This window comes from Melozone crissalis, unplaced genomic scaffold (assembly GCF_028551555.1).
Source record: "Melozone crissalis strain CALT ecotype California unplaced genomic scaffold, PUWL_Pcris_2 ptg000042l_1, whole genome shotgun sequence".
Lineage (NCBI taxonomy): Eukaryota > Metazoa > Chordata > Aves > Passeriformes > Passerellidae > Melozone > Melozone crissalis.
Window position 1 is genome coordinate 25072560 of NW_026535820.1, and position 20665 is coordinate 25093224.

The following is a 20665-nucleotide window of genomic DNA, read 5'->3' on the forward strand; positions in this document are numbered from 1 at the left end:
TTTTATATTGTTTTTCTCCTTCCTGAGGATGAATGGGAATAGTTTTTAAATAATATCCCAGTAATCTTGTTAAACTGCCTTATACATGAGAAGTTATTAAATTTCTAGTGCTGTCCCAGATTCAGGGGAACCAGATCACCAAAAACACAAACAGAGGTAATCTGCATTTGACTTTCAAACAAAATTGACAGGTGAAATCTATATAGAGAGTGCTTCAAGGCTCTAATTGCCCCTGAATAGACGTCTAGATGATTTAGGCCTTAACATTTACAATTAATTTGAGCCACAGGTTTCTGACTGGTGTTAAATTAGACCCTGGCTAATTTCACACTAGTCAAAAATCTGGTGTGAAATTAACCAGGGTCTAATTTAACATAAGATCTTGCACTGCAGGAGCAATTCTTATGCTTCAGTGTAACTTGAAAGCATTACACTCTCGATCCTATTACAATTTCTTTTTTCATAAGGTCATCTTTTATGAAAAAGCACAGGACCTTAGAGCTCAAATACATTCCACTTCTATTTAACTAATCATTTTAATAATGCTCCTCAGTGTAGCAAGCAACGGTAATATAATCACAATGAAGAATGTATTCTCCACTTAAAAGAAGGCACATACAGAGGATAATTACAGTTCACAGTGTAACAACCCCAGTGTTCCTTACATTTCTTACTCACTTGTTTCTGTGGCTGTAACAGTTAGGTTGTGCCAAGAAGCTCTCTCTCGGTCCAGAGGTTCAGTGGCAATGATTGCTCCATTGTGTTCATTGATGCTGAACAGTCTCTTTAAATGACTGCTGTGGACAATGGAGTACCTGTACCAAAAAAAGGAAGGACATTCTGTAGTACTGAAAAGTTCCATCAGAGGCAAGGATATAGAAAGCTGTTGTCAGCTGAGGAAACAGAGCTGTGCATATATGCATATAAATGTGTGCTGCAACAACTCAGAAATCATGAGAAATGTACATGTATAAACATTTAAAATTCACTGCTGCCAAGATCAAAGCTCTTCTTTTTATAAAACTAAATACATCTCAGATCTATATTAATATGAACTGAATCTGAAATGCATTATTCATTCTTACTTCTAAGTCAGTCTCCCAGCAGGTGAATGACTTCATTGAAAAGAAACAGCAAAATTGCCACTTGTGGAATGAATAACACCAACATCTAAGTGGAGGTATAATAGCAAATCTATTTTATCATTGCTGACATGCTCTGATGCCAAGGGAAGGGGCACTGTAAAGACACACAACTGTCTGTAAGGAGGTGACACTAAGGCAGAGTACAAAATCCTACTGCAGGAAATTGCAGGAAAGACTGTGCTTCTGAGTCTTTGCCAAAAGCAGTCTGGATGCTGTGGATATGTGGATGTGTACATGTGCACATACATAAACACACGCCACTCAAGCTGTCAAAATCGAACTGCTGTTGCAGGACAAAGATGAACTGAAATAGCAACCAAAGATATTGCAAGTGAAGTAGCAACCAAAGATAATGCAAAACATATTTACTGCTGTTTTTAATGGTCTACAAAGCAAAAGACCATATGATGCAGTTGCTAATAAAGTCTGCTTCACAGAAACAAAACCTGTTTGAATAATTGAAAGATTCTTTCCACTCCAATGTGAAATGCCCACATGCAACTTTTTCTTTTTATTGTACCTTTAATTCTGCTTGACAAAGCCTTTCTGTTTCCTCTTGACACTTAGGACTCCAGCTCAGACAATGTGTCAGCAGTTAAATGACTCTCTAGTTTGTTATTTATAGCTACATTTTGTCTCTTTTTAAAAGCAGTAAGAAGAGAAATCAAAGAACCAGCACAATACTATAAGTGAAAGCTCTCATAATTTAAACCAAAGTTTGGATACTTATAAACTTCTATTTAAGGTATTTATAGTTTTTCTGACATAGTCATTTTGTTTGGGCATTTTTTGGTAATCTGATTCTTGATAAAAAATTTCAGAAAAAATATATCAGGTATTTGTTATTTTTTATTTTTTATTACTAACATAGTGAGGTTTTTTTTGCACATCTTTTTTAATTTGTTTAAAACCTGGAGTCCACAAAGCAACCCAAGTTGTTTTTTATATTATAAGTACTGGTGTCATTTATGATAGGAATGGTTTCAAAATTAGATTCATTTTCATGGCACTTAGCAAAATACATATTCAACTTGAAGCCAGTTCCTCCAGAAAATTTCTGACTAAGAAATTATAGATATGTGTTAATGTTTAATTTTTCCACAGGAGATGTTGAAGTCATCTAACCAAACCACCAATTGAGCCCTTTTAGAGGGGAGAACAAAAAAAAAAAATCTATGTACCTATTTTTTCTTATTTAATTTAATCTATTAATAGTCTAATAAATAACAGTAAATTAATGGAAAATCGTAACAAATCACCACCTATAGCTCTGAAGCTGTAGCATAATATATATGTATTTCTCCTATTAGAAATCTACACACCATAAATTATTTTGGGTCTCAACCATTTGTCACTGTATCCTGCTTTGTCTAAATTGCATAGTACATAGTGATGTCAGGCAATTAAAGAAGCTATTTTAATTATAAATCCCATGGTAAAGATAATTACCTGGTTTCTCCCTTAAGAGACAGCAAAATTATTTATCATGGATAGTATAAAAAGAAGAATCTGCTGTTGTTGGGTTGAGTGGCTAGGTGTCAGTTGGTTTATGGTGAGAAATTGTTTTGGGTATTTTTGCATAACTTTTTTTTTCTTAGGTATTTGTTGTAGATTTGGGATTTTCCCATCTCTTATTTTGTTTGATACTATTATTGCTATTGTTATCAGTATCCTTATCCTTATCAATAAAATAATAATTAACAACTGTCTTTATTGGAATTTATTTTATTTATGAGTTCTCACAACTTTACGCATTCTCTTTTTCATCCCAGTGGCTGTGGGAGTGAGCAAGTGCCTGTGTGGTCCTTACCCGCCAATGTGGGTTAAACCATGACAATAGCAATAACCATGGTTTATCACAATAAAGGCACGGCTAACTGTAATTGAGAGCTATGGTAAGGAACAGAAATATCCTTTGGAAATACCAACTACATTTGCCTGACATCACTATGTACTATGCAATTTAGACAAAGCAGGATACAGTGACAAATTGATCACATATTAAGACAGGTACCTGACTGGACTCTCATCATCATCTGGATCTCTGGCAGTTACAGCCCCAACCAGTGCGCCCCTCATAGCTCCTTCAACAATCTCCATCACATAGTTCTCCAAGGTGAAAACTGGAGGTTCATCAGCATCTTCCACATTGATTTTGACAATGGTTGTGTCTTCAAATGGTCCTTCTTTCAAAAAGCGCTCATCAATATATCTATTTACAGCTTTTACTTGAATACTGTATCTCCTTTTGCTCTCATAATCCACTCTCTGTTGAGAAAGAAAGTGAGATTTGGAATATTTCTTTCTTCATATTAAATTATATATAGTTCAATAAATGGTGTGAGATTAAAGACAAAGTAGAGCTATACTTCTTTTAAGATTGTTTAAAAAAAAGGTTACTACTAGAAGTTAATTCTAAGGTTTCCTTTTTATGTTAAAAACACTTTCAAATTCAAATGTGCTTGTTTGCTTTTACATTTCACACTGGCTTTAATTCTGCAGTCAAGCAACACTGTAAAAAAGAATTCCCATAGAATATCACCCCTAATGACACATAGTTTCATTAAAATTTTAGATAGTCTTTATCTTTTGAATTAAACAAATAAATACATAAATAAATAAAAGATCTACTAAATAAATAGCTTACCAAACTAAAAAAAAAAAAAAAACCACAAAACAAACAAAGTTCAAAACAAACAAAAAAATCTTTCACACTTAAAGCATTCAGTTCTTCAGGGGCCTACATTTCACTAGGCTATTGAACTCTATCTCCATTTCAGATGATCCCTGACATGACTGAGATATCTTTCTGAGTGATTCCAAAATAAATTACGTAGTATCAAAGAATATTCATTTTCTTAATTCATAAACTCATCTTTTTTGATTGTACTGAGTAGCTTTTTAAAACTATGTCCCAACAAAAAATCCACTATCTAATATATTATTAAATCCTTGTTTCAGTTAACAGGAGGTGTTGGAAGTGAGGTGAGATTTCTTGCAATTTATTAATAAATATTTTACAGGCAATGCACAGAAGAGATAGAACATTTTCTCACAACGGGATACACTCTGTGGTACAGTTAGGGATAACATTAAGATATTCTGGCTGTCGCTATTATATTCAGCAGTAATAGGAATGAGTCAAAAATGTCAACAGAAAGAAAAGCATTTTTCTTTTTTATCCCTCCTAATATTCCAATCAAATCACAAAGCCTAAATAAAAAAGAATAAGAGAATCCAAAGCAGTAGAACTTTCTTGCACATCCAGCTTGCTTGAGGATTTTCCTTCAATTATTAGTGATTTTTTAAAAGTTTCTGATATCTCACCTTTTTTAGTAAGATAATTCCTTCTTGAGTCTCTTCATTAGTAATGATGTTAAAAACATCTGGGCTATCTGCTTCAATGAAATAGTCCATGGCTGCATTGTCCCCAATGTCTCTGTCTTCTGCAAAGACTTTGCCTACGGTAGTGCCCACGGGAGCCTCTTCAGAGACACTCAGGTAGTAGAGTCCTAAAGAAACAAAAACTGGCAAAATTAAGTGATCTGCCATTGTTAATAGTGCTGTAGCTTGAGGTTCTCAGAGAGCTGGGAAAAGTCCCAGCTTTCACCGGAGCAATTGATGTGATCTGGCATTGTATAGATTTTGGGTGCAGGGCAGGACAATCTTTTCCCTTGGGAGCCCTTCGCTCTCAGGCCTACTTCATCAGCGTATAGAGCTAAGGACTAAAATAAAACAGCTCATGGTTTTAAACTGAAGGAGGGAAGGTTTAGATTAGATATATGAAAAGTGTTTTTTACTCTGAGGGTGATGAAATACCAACACATGTTGCCTAGAGACAAGGTGAATGTTCCATTCCTGAAAAATTCTAGGTCACTTTGAATGCAGCTCTGAGCATCCCTGTCCAAGGAAAGTTGGACTAGATGACATTTAAAGATCCATTCCAACACAAATTATTCTATAGTTCTATGGCTAAACAGGGTGAAAAAACAACCAAGGACAGCACTTCCCAACAGTGCAGTTTTTTCCTGATAGCCCAATGAGCAGCTCCCACATCAGCTACAAACTACCTGGACAGAGAGGTTCACATCATTTGCCAAAAACTCTCTAGCATGAGTCAGAAACAAATGAAAAGAGGAAAAGAAGGGATGCTAAATATCCTGTTTTCCAGATTTTAGGCTGAGGTTGTGCAAATTATAGGGAAAGCAGTTTAACGATTTGTCTCCAGAGTCTCTTAGTAAGTGAAACCAGCAGACCTGAGATTTTTGAAATGATAGACTTTCTTTTCCTCTTTGTTTTTGAGCTTTTGTGAGGACTTTGGGGATTTTTTCCACTATGTTATTTTTTTTACAGCTGTATGTTAATTTTAAAGCACAGCACTGTTCTAAAAAGACCAACCTGCAAACCTAACAGAGATACAGTGGTTCTAAACTTCCTCAAGACTTCCATTACTGTAATTAGTCTCTACTCACGCTGCTGAAATTCAGGTGGATTGTCATTGATGTCAGAGAGATTGATGGTAACAGTGGCTGTTGCAGAAAATGCTCCTGGTTGCCCAACCATATCTTTGGCTTGAATGATGACCAAATACTGATCTTTTGTTTCTCTATCCATTTCGGAAGCCATTCTAATGACCCCTAAAAATAAAAGAATAATACAATGGTATATGTCTCATTTTTTTCTCAATATCTGACATGGGTTTATAGTATAATATACATATAACATGTATCACTGCACCCAGTTATGAATTTTCATTCTAAACTGTGCATTAGCACAACTGTTCTTATACTGGGTATTAGTAGTCCTCATGGTAGCAAGTACACTGTATGTCAAACCCATTCTGTATATTTCGAGTTCTGGGGAGCAGAATACTCCATATATTTCCTCTAACATATAAAAACATCTCTATTACTCAGAAATTAGGCTATTGGAGGGATGTCACATATCTGTCATTTCTCAACATAGAGATAGACATATCACATGATGTGCCATAGAGGTGTTGATTCAGAAGTGTTCCTAGATTAATTTATAAAGTGTGATATTCAGTGTCTAACTCTAACAAGATTTTTTTTTCAATTTTTTAATAAAATTTGGATTTTCTAGAGAGAAAGAATTTCATCTTCCTGTGGGAAAGAAAAGTTGATTTTTTTCAGCTTTAGGAACTATGCAGAGATGAAAGAGTGTAGAGTGGTGTCAGTTGATCTTTGTTAGAATCAAGATAGACAATTTTGCTTGCATCCATTTTATGAGTTTATGAGGGTACAAATTCACTTTTAGTACCTGTCTTTGGCTCCACAGAGAAATAAGGCTGTCCCTCAACAAGACTGTAAAGCAGACGAGCACCATTCCCATAAGAAGGATCATCAGCATCTGTAGCTGTTACCTGTGTAACCGAAGTACCTCAAGGAAAAATAAAAGAGATTATGTTTGTTTTCTTCTTGTATAAATTGTCTCATAATTACAAAATATGAATTCTTAAAAAACCTTTTAACATACCAGTTATACTAATGAACAGTCCTAAAAATTTACAGGAGCAAATGGCATTTATTAAATTTACTGTTAAAAAGGGAAAATATTTCCTCAGCAGCTGTTCTTGTTGCATTCAAAATTTCAATTCAAACAAAAATAAACCATATACGTTTTTTCAGCACTACATTTATATTGCTTAAAATGCTACATATATCATGCCTATTTTGTAGTATGTCAGTGGAGTAAAGCAAATTGTTTCTCCTCCTCTCCTTCAAAGTATTTTACAGAATTTTCCCATAGGAATAAGAAAACACAGTCACTTTATCACCAGTAGGCCCACTGGTGATAAAAAAATTAATTGTTAACAAGCAAAGCCAAGAAGTTATACCAAGAAGTATAACAAGGCTCTGATAAAATTTTTTATTCTTGAGTCTTTAATGAGCTTGTCCCAGCTCAAAACTTGTGGCAGAAATCCCAGTGCAAAAACCCAGTGGAATCAAACTGCAAAGCTTGGTTTCTTCTTTGATGGGAAGATGTTCATATCCTAGATAGAAGATTGACAGTAATCTCATGGCACCTTGTCTAATGACTGTCCTTTAAAAAAGAATCCACAGTAACATCATTTTTTAAGATAATCATTATTTTTATATTTTTTTCCTGTCCTAGATTCTGCATTAGAAAACAAATATCACTTCTTGTGAGGAACAGCACGAAATCAAGCTACTTCCTAAAAATTTCTGGGATACATTCACATGGTTGCACCTGCTTATCAATACAGCAGTATAGTTAGGCTGGAGGGGAAAAGAAGAAGAAAAGGTGGAGTGCAAGGAAACACCATTTTTTAATGAAAAAAACAAATGTGATATTTGTCCCAAATAAAACAAATATATTCATTGTTGTGTTTTCTAGCAGCTAAATAGTTTTATTTTTAAATAGAAACGAGCAACACCTTTCTCATATAAGGATAGGCTAAAATAAATAATTTACTTCTTTAAAAAAAAAAATGCTTTTTCATTTTTCTCTCAATTTGTTGAGCAGCATTTGAAGTGATTCCATAATGCATCTTTTCTTCTCTCAGGCAGAGAGTGAACTAAGCCATCATTAATTCACACTAAATTTTGGACCTATATGTCCTTCATAACTTATCTACAATATCAAATATCTGACATGTGGGTTTAGATGCATAAATATAGATGATTCAGATGTGTGTATAGATGTATAAATATATATACAGATCTTATTACTTTGAAGAAATTTTAAAGTTAAAATTACAAATTCATATTTAATCAGAGCACACATATGCCTCAGAAAACACAGAATTCTTTAATAAGTCAAAAGAGCAAATGGAACCTTCAGCTACATAACTATTAACTTCATGTCAGCTGTGATCTATGAAAATTTGTCTCAGTTGCAGAAAATTCATCCTCTAAGAACATTTAGCATGACTAGAACACAGTTGCTTTAAAAAAATAAATTGCTAATTAGGAAAGGATCAGTCACTATGGATGATCCAACAGGTTTAGTATGTCAATGTCATTTTCTACTGAACAAACTCAAGTGTCCACAATTATGTTTAGGAATGCACTTATTTATAGCAATATATTTAGTAAATCAGTAATAAAATACAACATATGTAGGACTTCAAGTCATCATCACAGCCGTTGTACATTTAAAGGTAAATCTATTTTCTGCACAGTTTCTAAGCAGTATAAAGAAATATTGATTCTAAATCAGCATTTCCTTCTTCTCTGGGACCCAAACATGTTTATTCTGGTCTGTTAACTCTTCTAGAGTATTTCAGAATACAGTAGCAAGGACTTTGTTCAGCTGGAGCCAGTGAGATGCAGATGGTGGATGTAATCAATGGAAACGTGAATAGTCAAAAGGAATCTAGTAAAGAGGGAGCTGACCTGGAAGGAAGAAATAACAGATATCCTGCACTCCAAGGAAGAAGCTAATTTATTTCTAAATTTGGGTGACAGGAGACCATGAGGAGAGCAGGCTATCATTTCTCACATTTTTTTAGAACAAAGATTGTGTGATAACTACATGAAGTTCTACATTAAGTATGGACTATGTAGCAAGAAGAAGAAAAATGTTACCCTGGCTTTAGAGTACATCCTCAGTTTTTAATTTTCAACTTTCATGAAACTTGTATTTCTTTATACATTTAACCATCAGAAAAAAACAATCCATCAAAACTAACTAAACTAAAACAGAAACAGAACCCCAACAAGAACAAAAAACAAAACAGAACCCAGAAAAAAACACAAACCTCAACTCAAACCATTTGAAGAATGGTACCATATTTACCTAATATTTGTATTTGGGTGAAAGAAATTGAAATGTTATTATTCCATACTCAAAAACTCCCAGGAGCCATTATTTGTAACTACATGATTGTGAGAAGAATAATTGAACAGATACAAATAATTTATTAAAAAAAAAATCAATTAACATATTTCACATTGCACACACCCCCCAAAGTTAAGAAACCACAAAGCCCTAGTCCTGACATTAAAAAAATCACATGATATAGCTTAAAATTGAACTTTTTGATTAGCTTTATTTAAGGCAAAGTGCTACTTTGTATCTCTGCAGCCTTGATTTTACCCTTCTTGGGTGAAATATGGTAGAGTGCCATTTATACACTGCAGGCCATTAGGTATACTGTGGGGCCCTCATATGGCAAATAGCTCTTCATTTTTCTAAAAAATGCTTGAGATCTATAAAGACTTTAAATACTGATAGATTATTGCATGTGACTCTCAACCACTCCATCAGATATACTGCATTTGTACAAGTTTAACAGTTATAAGGAAGATAGTGTAAAATCGTAGCAAATGCCTGAGGGTAAAGCAGAGTCCTGTGTTCTCAGAAGAGAGTCCATTTGCTGACACACTGTTCATTTACTGTGACACTTGCATATAAAAGCCTAATAAAATTTACTACTGAAGATAAAAGAGAGCTAATAAAGAATTAAAATGTATTCTAATTTGTTGGCACATTTGTATATATATTGGTACTTGTAACTAACTTCAGGCACAGTTATTTGTGTCTATTTTCTGGTTGTGCTGTGGCTGTCTGAGGCAAGTGACCACCTCTGAATTATTATCTACTCGCTTTCTTAGTTCCAGACAAAATGTGCAACAGCAGTGACCTGCTTTTCCAAGTCTTGACCATGCTTCCTAAGAATGTTCTCTGTGAGGAAATTATCAGGAGACCAAGCATCAGTGAACTGAACCGAAGCTAGAGAGTGCTGAAACAGAGCAAAGAGCAAGCCTCTCTATTGCACTGCATCATTTAAATTAACTCTGTTCTTCACCCCTTATTATGCAAGAGTATGTTTTAGTTCACTGGGAGAAAACCACTAATGTAATCAACCACTATGCTACCGATACTGCAAACGTCAGTGGGTTATCCTTCCTCTCTCTACGAGTTTATAAATTTCCTTGTAAGATTGAAACAGGTTCCACCTCAGTAGTGCTGTCCCTGCCTTTTGAGAAGCAGGGTAAGTGAGGCCCCAGAAATACTCATGGTGTGTGGCTCAGGTGTTTCATGTTTTGGAGCTGACCACTATCAATATACACTCCACTTGCATTTTATACTCCAGACACATGCATTAGTATTCCAGTAGTGTCTCCATGGAAGAAGCAGATGAAAGAATGATCTCTGGAATGGCTATGGTATTAGTGCTAGAGAGGTCAGGTGTAGAAGCAGCAATGCAGAAAATATTTCAAGATCCTGGATGACCTGGATTCATCTATCATACACTGGACGATCGTAAATCACTGAGTTTATTATTTCAGGAAGTCCATGTCTGAGAGAGAAGGCAAATAGGGTTCTTACTTTATTTTTTACCCATTCTGACATGGGTAAAAAATGGGGCATGTCTTTAATTCTGATTTTTAATTTATTTTTCATTTCATATGTTTCTATATTTCACTGGAATATTTTTCTTACTTTATAATATTACAGGACTATCACAAAGTAAATTACATTTTCTGCAGCTTAATTAATTTTATGGTGAAGTGATACCGTGTTTCAGGAATGTATATACAATAGATGACACAGGAGAGTGGACAAAGACAGCTGAGCCTTTCATTTTTAGGGGATCTCTTTATAGCAAACTCAAGGCAGTAAAGAATGAAACTTCTCAATGCTCAACTGTTTTTTGATAGTTTCAGGTAAGAATCAGAAGTATATGGGAAAATATTACTACTGTTTTTTTGGTCTTATGTACCATCCTACTTGACTTTCTTTTTTTTTTTTACTTTTTTCTCATATAGCTGTCATAAGGGCAGAAAGATAAAATGGAAGAAATTCAGTTGTTCTTACATTTATGTGAGTGTTTACGAGTCTTTAAGAGTATAAATGAAGACATACTAGATAATCGGCCATTCAAAAATTATTTTTATAACAGATTAAGGAGCCTATAAACAGTGTTTTACCACAGAGGGGAAAAAAAAGAAAAAAAAAAAGAAAGGATTTATCAAAGTCCTAAATTTTTGAAATTTCAGGTAATTCTTGACAATGAATTGTACTCATTTTTGCTATAAGAACATAAAAAATAAAAATGCAAAGGTCTTTGACAAATCACCTATCTTGTCTCCAAACTTGAGCAAATATTATTTTAGAAAAAGTTATTTGAGCAAGAGGTCAGGTGCAGGATTAAGTCTGTCCGCACAGAAGAGAGTGACAGTGATTTCCCTGGTGGAAAGGGGTATAAGCAGGTTGCAAGTGTCACTAACAAGTAAATTGATCAAACTCATGTCTTTTGCAGCTACTGCTGGTGGTGATGATGAGCTGCTGAGTCCTGGCAGAAATTAGGATACTGACCTCACTTTCAATTAAATAACAGGCATGAATATCGTTTTCTTTAACCTGCTATCCTGGCTGGTAGAAGAAGATAAAGTTTATGGATTGCTGTCAAATATTCACTGATTCTGCTCCAAAAGTTGAGCAGATAATGCTTAATAGCATCACTGATGCTATTACATTAATGACCTCATCGAGTCATACTTAAAGCATACTTACATTGATTTGTATTTAAAGCACCACAATATTTGAATTTCTTTTCAATATCAGTTGCAATAAAAATAAACAAAAGAAAATTAAAATATTAAATTTGATAGATTACTGGAATCTTTCCTGTAAGATCTGAAGAACGTAGTTTCCCTTTGATTTTGAAGATAGCTATTTGGAGATATTACCTATAACGTTTCTGTTTACCTCAGCTCTATTAACACTTTGGGGTTTTTGAAGGCTTACATGTCCACATATTATGAATGCAGATGTGTATGTAAACATATGTATATACATATACCTATATTTGCCAGATGTTGACTTTACTTTGCATTTGTTGTATTAAGTTTCCAGACACATGACAGATCCTAATACAGGTCCTTCTGATCATGTGAAAGTGAGATAGGAGAGGTAAAGGGATTTTTTCCTCTTGACAAGAAAATTACAATTCTTGTACTTAAGAAATCAGAAGGCAGAATGCATTCACTGCACACCATCTAATCCAAACAAGGAGAAGCTGACTGAAAGGAAAGAGGCTTGGCAGTGTAAATAAGTAGGCCACATGCAGACATTGAAAGTGGCTATCACTTCTTCCCAACTGGCTGCAATACTCTACTTATTTCTACTGAGAACGTTATATTTTTAAACAAGTGCAAATTTCAAGGCTGAATCACTGACGAGAAAGACAAATGTCTACAGTCAATCCAAGCATGTATCTAGAATCTGTAAAAGGACTTGGATAGATGTAGGTACCTAAATATTTAAAATCAAGAATGTTAAGTAGAGGTATTTGCAACCTCAAGTTAAGAATATACCTTTGCAAATTTCCAAACCTATAAAACAGTTTCCTTCCTTCTTACTGAGATGCAGTCTGTTAAATATTCTATTAAAATTTTACTTCAACATAGCTGTCTAGAAAAAATCAAGAAATAAAGAGTTTGATTCACAGTATATCATACCATCAGGCGACATCTCTGGAACAGTGGCCACATAAGGTCCATCCAGGAACTGTGGTTCATTGTCATTGATATCTCGAACCTTGATGATAAATTCTGAATCCGGTTCAACACGAAGCTGAGTGCTCCGATTAATTGCTTTTGCTGTTAGAATGTAGAAAGGTTTCTTTTCTCGATCCAACTTTTGTTTTACATAAATTTTGCCAGTATATTTGTCAATGTCAAAAAAGCTTCCAGCTCCCTCCCCGGCCAAAATGTATTCTAAGTTGCCATCCTCTTTGTCTAAATCTGATTTCACCTGAAAGCAAAAGGGAGACAAATAAGTCACAGTTTAGGAAGAATGAAGTTTTGAAATATCCTTTTTATGTTTTGTTTTGATTCTACAGTGAACTCTGTTGCTAACGAGCCTTCTTGGACATTATTGTTTGAAAGGAGGTACTGTCACATTTTCAGCCAATAATTTTAATTTAATTTTTTTTATTTATTTAAGAGTATTGATATAGCAGACTATTAAATGTGTGATATACCTGAAAAGAGATGCTTCAGCTACTTTGAAGTGAAGGGAATGCATCTAAGTACCTACTTTAGTTCATTTTTTCAGGTCCCCCTACCTTTCTGCAAAGGTCATTAAATACTATCTAATTTTTATTATTTCAGATGATACATGTACTTTTTAAGTTGTTTATTTTTTTTTAACTCAACAATGCTAAGTGTGAATGTATGCGACAGTGATATTCTGTTTCTGTTGAAATATTAGAGGGGAAAAGACATTCTGTGGTGAAAGTCTGTATTGTTTACTCCAAAACAAATTCATAGACATTTTCCATTTCTATCCAAGATGTTCTACATCCTCTGTTGTATTGCTAAGATGAACTTTATGGTGATGATTCCTTTGATGAAGCTGAGCTTTGGAGAAAATTTTAGTCCAGCTGCATTTGTTCATGACAACCAAATAGTTCTGTTAATATTAGTGACATAAAATGGTGCAATATTTTAAGAGCAATAACCTGATTTCCTGACATAGCAAGCATCCACAGTTGAATTTTATGGGAACAAAAATTTCCATTATATCATTAATTCTCTATTTTTTTCTCTACTTATTTTGGTTTTAGAACAAAAAATATCAAACTCTCTATGAGCCTGGATACTAATTGAAAAATCCAAGGTAAAAAAAAATAAATATTCAACTTGCTTCTCTTATGAAGAAACATGTTTAAAATGCAAATAATATGCCTAACTGTTGACTTTAATATCTCACTGTTTTGCTTATGTTTATTGAACCTAAAGGTCACTGTAAGTTGTGAAGCCATACAATGGGAAAGTAACAGTTCCCTCTCAGATCTCCTCAAATATTTTATAATAACTTCTGAGGTTACAAAAATAGTTTTAACTTTTCTTTGGAAGAATGACTATGCCTTTTAAGATTTTCATAATGCATAATTGTCTGCATGCATCAGATGGATAATTGATTCAGAATGTGACTGTGACACTGCTCTGAGGTATGAGGAACAGTTTTGAGTTCCTACTCTGAGTTCTGTAAAAGTATTTAACACCTAAAATATTCAGAGTTAATTGTCCTTGCCAGTACAAAATACAGAATTTTCAAGTCTTAGGGAGTTCAGAACCATTTTAAATATGAACAGCTTAAATATTTTCAACATAAGTAGTTGTGTGCTAAACATGGACCGTGTTACCCCCTTAAGTGGTCTGGTCAAACTGATTTTAACACCATCCAAATCTGGCATCTCACTGAGGGGCAACACAGATTCTTTGTTACCCATAAATCTTCGTTTCCTTTTCACATAAGCCAGGACATGGGAGAAGTGATATATATCTAGATCTTTAAACTAACATGGGGCTCAGATGTGACCACAGAGTGTATCAAAGCCTCAGGGTCTGGGAGCCTTTGGCTGGCTGCTAAGTCATAGCCTGTGTTTAGTAATTTCACTCAGAATCATTTATCCACAAAAGATTTCATGACCTTGAACATGTTAAATGAGAGGTCCCTTACAGATGACATTTACTGAGAAAGAATAGCAAAGGTTCTAGGTTTACTTGTTTTTTTTAAGCTGGATACAAAATAAATGGTCTCACCATTGTAAATGAGAATTGCGAACAAATATTTTTGTACTCATCCTTGTGTATCTGCCATTGCAGTGCTGATGGACACATTTATTTTTTCTTAATCTTGATAATGGAAATGGAGTAATGACTCTATGTTATATAAAATTTGAGAATTTATTTCCGACTGAAAAAAGATTTTGATATGGAATAGTGATTTAAAAACAGAGACTGTCTACCTTTGAATTTTCGTTGATGCAGTTTTCTTCAGAGCCTTAATTACTAAAAATTCATGTGTTGATCAGAGACTACCACTTCATTTGCTCAAAGCAGCGCATATTCTACTCAATAAAAAGACACAAGTAAATATGTCTTATTAGACAACGGTTTCACTGCAATATATTAAGAATAACCTTCAATAAAATCCCCAGTTGACCTGTGAGAAATAAAAAGGTGAGATCATGAAAATACATGACATTTATGTTGATTTTTTTTCAGGAAGTACTTTTACAAAGTATTGAAAAAGTAATAATAATTGTTTAAAAAATAGACAGCATGTCTTCACGTTTTCTCTCAGAAGTGAGACATCACACTTCCATAGTAACTACTTTGAAAGGGCTGTGAAAAAGTAATTAATGAATTTTGAGCACTTCACCCTTTGGGCCCAATTAAATTTTAGTGCTAGTTAATTAGCAGTTAAACTTATTTTAGCTCATTCATTTAAAAAGGGCCTTAAAGAAAAGAAAAGCAGATCTTAAGATTAAAATTGCTTCTAGCATACAAAAATAAAAAATAATAATAATAAGTAAAATAATAATAATGATAAGCAGAGAGAGAAGGGGGAAGATAAACCCTCATTAAGACAATTATCTTAAAGCACATTTTTAAAGGAGGGTGAAAAATAATTGCTCGTTGTACTAAACCTACATTAATCCAATGAACCATGCAGATTCCCGTAGTTTCTCAGTGGTAAAAGGATTTAGTATTAATCAGCTTCATTAAAAATTAATGAGGGGTAAATCAGCTGCTACTTAGTGTAATAGAAAATCAAACTAAATACTGTTTGTAAACTACACTACACTCAGTATGGCTGCTTTGATGCAGTGCCAAAAATAGCACAAGCAAATTGCCAGATGTTGACAAATGAGTCTTAACTTCCACTCAGAAGGAAGAAAGGAACTTTTCAGCTTTATGCCTTCATCTGCTGCACATGGAGCTAGTTTTATAAACAGCATGCATGTGAAGTTTCCTTGACAGCAGTCCTCAGTGAAGGAAGGTGCTTGGTGCTGCTGTGGCCTAAAGCTCTCAGGCTTCTCTGACCTTGAGAAGGGTCACAGGAAAGGAGAAATGTGGTACTGCCTTATTACAGCTTCCTGAACTCCTCTTTCTACTTTTCTTGCTATTTCCATGCCACTGGAGATATTTGGCTTTCCAAGTCAGGGTAGAAGCTGCTACTCAGCATGCTAAATCCAACCTTGTGCCGTCCTTGAATCATTACTTATCATACCTGTCCAATATACACAGGTTCCGGCGAAATCTGTTCCTCAGTTACAAAAAGAGGTTCCCACAGCCAGCCACGTTTCACTCTTTGAACTGGTGTGAAAGACTGAGCTGTGTTTTGAGCGCTGGAGTTCCGTGTGCTGGGAGAGCAAGGCCAAAGTTGAACCAGCATCACCATGAGGCGTAGCAATACCAAGGAATTCATGCCGAACCGTTCTTTCAATCAGTCTTAATCTGTGAAAGAGGGGAAAAAAAAAGTCTTTGACAATGCATCACTTTTGTCTTTCTACTTCTATATATTGATTCTGTGCTAATGTAAGAGTTGATTTGCAGTGTTGAAACCTCCTCCTCTCCCCAAAAGTAAAGAGCTGAAATGAAGTCTCTTTCTTATTAAAATTTTAATAAGAGATTTTAAAAAGACCTTTCAGAGTCTCTAACATGAAAGTCAAGTACTTAACTTTTCTTTATGAATATCCTACACAGGGAATTATTATGCAAAAAAAAAAGGAAAACAATCCTTCAATTAATTCATCTTTCAAATTAAGCTGGATAATTGTATTGTGTAGCCTAGGAATAATTTGATTGGAATAATTGTATGTTTCTGCTTAGATAGGGCTCATTTTGAGCTGCAGTCATAAAACTGCCTGAAGGGTGAATATCTAGCCTCAGTAGCCCTGATGTCTGACAGCTGAAACAGAGTGATGCAGATATTTTTTTAACCTCTTCTTACCCACTTTCCCAGCTCAGCAAAATGCCTGCAAAAATGTTAAAGGTTATAGGGTACCATGAAGAAGCAGCAAAAATTTACAACTTTCTCCTTCCCAGCCAAACAGCAACATGGACAAGGCAGATGTGTTTAATGGATTCCTTGCCTGTGCCTTTGGCATGGATGATGCACCAAGGGGTTCCCACAGCCCTGAGCTGGAGGACCATGACTTCAACAATGATCACCTCCCAGTCAATTCTGAAATCATGCAGGAGCTGCTGCTCAAGCTGGATCCTTAAAAATGTATGGGGCCTTATGGGGTTGATCTGAGAATTCTCAAAGAGCTGCTGATGTCATTGCAAAACATCTCTCAATGTTTTTTGAAAGGTCTTGGGAATCCAGAGAGATCCCAGCTAACTGAAAGCTGGTGAATGTTGTCCCATTTTTCAAGAACGGCACGAATGAGAACCTCAGAGACCACAGGATTGTCAGTTTCACTGTGGTGCCTCCTCAAGTTAAAGAGAATGATATTGAGGAGGTATTGAAAAATACCTGGAGGACAACACAGTAATTGGTCACAACCAGCATGGCTTTATGAGAGGAAAGTGCTGCTTATCAAATCTGGTTCCCTTTTATAACCTGGTATCTCACCTAAGTGATCTGTGGAAGCCTGTTGATGTAATCTTTCTGGATTTCAATACTTTCTCTCACAGGATCCTACTAGACACATTTTCAGCACACAGCTGGATAAACACAGCATGGGTCGCGGTTGGCTGAGCAATTTGGTCACAGGTTGGGCACAACATTACAGCGAATGGGGTGATGTCAAACTGGAAACCTGTCACTAGTGGTATTCCACAGGCCTCCATGCTCAGCCGTGTATTCTTCAACATCTTAATGACTTTCATGCAGAACTGGAAGGAATATTAAGCAAGTATGCAAATGATAGAAAACTGGGAGAAGCCTTTCAAGGCAGGGAGATCTTGCAGAGAAAACTCAAAAAATTAGGGGTCTAGGCAATCACCAATTGTATGAGCTCCAAAAAGGCAAAGTGATGGATTCTGCACATGGGATGAAGCATCCCTGGATGTATGTACAGACTGAGATGCTGGAAATCAGTGCCACAGAAAGGGACCTGGGGGTCCTGGTCAATGGCAAGTTGAGCCGGAGTCAGCAGTGCCCTGGCAGCCAGGAGGACAAAACCCTGTCCTGGGCAGCATCAGGTACAGCAAGGGAGGGAAATGTTGGGCTCTGCTCTGCACTGGGGCAGCCACACCTTGAATATTTTGTGCAGTTTTGGGTGCCACAATATAGGAAAGACATTAAGCTATTTGAGAGCATCTGAAAAAGATCCATGAGGATGGTGAAGGGCCTTGAGAGGAAGCTCTGCGTGGAGAGAAAAAGGTCACTTGATCTGTTCAGCCTGGAGAAGAAGAGGCTAAGAGTTAAAAGTTCCTTGTGAGGGGAAGAGGAGGGGCAGGCACTGATCTTTTCACTGTGGTGACCAGTGACAGGGTCCAAAGGAATGGTCTGAAATTCTGTCAGCGGAAGCTTAGGTTGGATATTAAGTAAAGGCTTTTCACCCAGAGAGTGTTTGGAGACTGGAGCAGGCTACCCAGGGAAGTGGTCACAGCAGCAAACCCACAGACAGGGTTCAAGAAGAATTTGGACAATTATCTAGAATACATGGTACTACTCTTGGGTGTGGTCCTGTTCAGGGCTAAAAGTTGGACTCAGTGATTCTTGTGGGTCCGTTCCAACCCAACATATTCTGTGATTCTGTGATTAGAATTTGTCATAACAGATTTTACCACCTCTAAGATTATTTTCTCCAACTAAACTGACAAAGGGCAAATGTATCTTAAAAGCTGTAGGTTTCTGTAGTTAGTTTCATTTCCACTATGTGTACTTTCAGGAAATTAAGGCTCTTCGCAAACTGTAAGCTATTACTGGCTTTTCAGTGATTTTTGGCACAAAGAAGGAAATTTTAAATATAATTCTATGATCAGTTAAGAATAGCCATCTTCTGTGAGGCAAAAAGAAAAATTTTGAAAATACCTATCCATTTGGCAATGGCATTAGCCATTCTTTTCAAGGCTTTAGCATTGAAGAATAACATTTCCTATGAAGGAGAAATCTGGTTTATGAGTTTCTGACATACTAGTCAGTTTGAAAAACACACTGAAGAAAAAATATTTGGATTAATTTATCTTAGACCTGAAAAATCCATAAGTATTTTAAGTATTAATATTTTAAATACTCATCCTTATCTGTAGCCGCATTTCTCTTCACAGAGAAAAGCAAGGCACAACTTCTCAAGGATATTTCTGGGATTCACATTCTCGGAACCTCAGATAATGAAAAACCAATTCTTATCTCATTTACTGCTCCTGTGTTTTGGAACAAGTGGAATGCATTGTGGAAGATTGTTTACTTGAAGGGAATTGGTAATTGGATTCTGGTATGAGTGTTTTGATTCATTGACCAATTGAATCCATGTGTGTGTTGGACTGTCAGCTGAAAGTCATGAGATTCTGTGCAGTTGAGTGGAGTTGTGTTGAGTTGTGTGTTTGGCAGATACAGTTTAGATGTACTGTAATATAGAATAGAATAATGTAGTATAACAAAATAATTAATTAGCCATCTGATATCCATGGAGTCAGATGCAACATATCTCTCCTTCGTTGGAGATCGCCAAGCTTTTACTAAACTTATCCAAAGAGAAATGCCATAATTTCTTAAATAGCCAGACAGATAATACAGAAAACTATTTATTTCCTTCCAGCATCTTTATATGATATAGGACAACAGTTTGTTAAAATGTAATCTGCAGAGATGGAATGAGAGGAGTTCTAATAGGAAAGTCAAATAGAACAACCAAGACTAAAGTGTACATCCCAATTTTTTCACATTTTGTGTTTTTTGACTGTAAAGCTGTAACAGAGCAAGACAAGATTTGAATAGAAGCAATGTAACTTGGGTATCCTCTTTTTCCAGTTTCCTGTAGAAAACTTCTTATTTTCCCATGGCTGCAAGAATAATATTTGTGACATTGAAGAAAAGTCCAACAAAGCTCAGCATGGCTCTGAAATGAGCCTTGAGTGAGGTTTAGAAGGCCTAAAGACCTTGGAGAGTCTCTATGCTATGGGTGTACTTAATTCTAAGCAGTAATCTGCTCACAAAGTAACCTTGAAAAGGAGCATTCATTTCATTTCAGCGCATTGCGAAGGACAGAGTACTCAAAGAACAAAAGCTGAGCAGTCAAGGAGACCTTTCTGAGGAATCACAGAAAAATGTGTTTCAATCACTGTTTATATCTGAAGAGAGATGTTCAGTCTCGGCAATAGCAAATTTTTCTGGCTAGGCTTTTTTGTTGTTTCTTTGGATGCTTGTTCTAGCAGTTTTCACATTATTCAACAAAATATCTCAGGCTTGTGGGGCAGTATTTCATGCAGAGTGAATGTGAAAGAAACAGTCCTTATCAAACTTATCAGTGTGAAGACACTGGATATTGAAAACAACATAGTGAGGGTGCAGAAATACAATGCTGGTCTGCTGTTGGCCATCTTCTTGCAAGGTACTCAGTAGTTCATATGAACAGCATAAAGCATGCAATGGATGTTTTGGAGCATTTTCGTGTCTCCTTTTTACTAATTTATGTTAATATCCTGTGTTACCTGGACTTAAGCATCATGTCTCTGACAAATTGGACCAAATAAAGGTTTTTTAGATTCTGATACACTGCACACATTGTTAGTGTAAGAAGGCTAACCTGAAAATACAGATGGTAGGCAAATTCTTCT

At 35.6% G+C, this 20665-nt stretch overlaps 1 protein-coding gene across 1 annotated transcript in view; it reads right to left on the reverse strand.

Moving 5' to 3' along the window:
- Positions 1-20665, reverse strand: part of CDH19 (cadherin 19) — a 116458-nt gene that overhangs the window by 21236 nt on the left and 74557 nt on the right. The window contains exons 2-8 of the mRNA XM_054284645.1: positions 16164-16390; positions 12599-12893; positions 6426-6545; positions 5618-5782; positions 4473-4657; positions 3160-3413; positions 679-815 (exon numbers count right to left, since the gene is read on the reverse strand). Coding sequence (XP_054140620.1) covers positions 679-815; positions 3160-3413; positions 4473-4657; positions 5618-5782; positions 6426-6545; positions 12599-12893; positions 16164-16361 — 1354 coding nt within the window. The 5' untranslated portion in view covers positions 16362-16390. The remainder of the gene's footprint in view (positions 1-678; positions 816-3159; positions 3414-4472; positions 4658-5617; positions 5783-6425; positions 6546-12598; positions 12894-16163; positions 16391-20665) is intronic.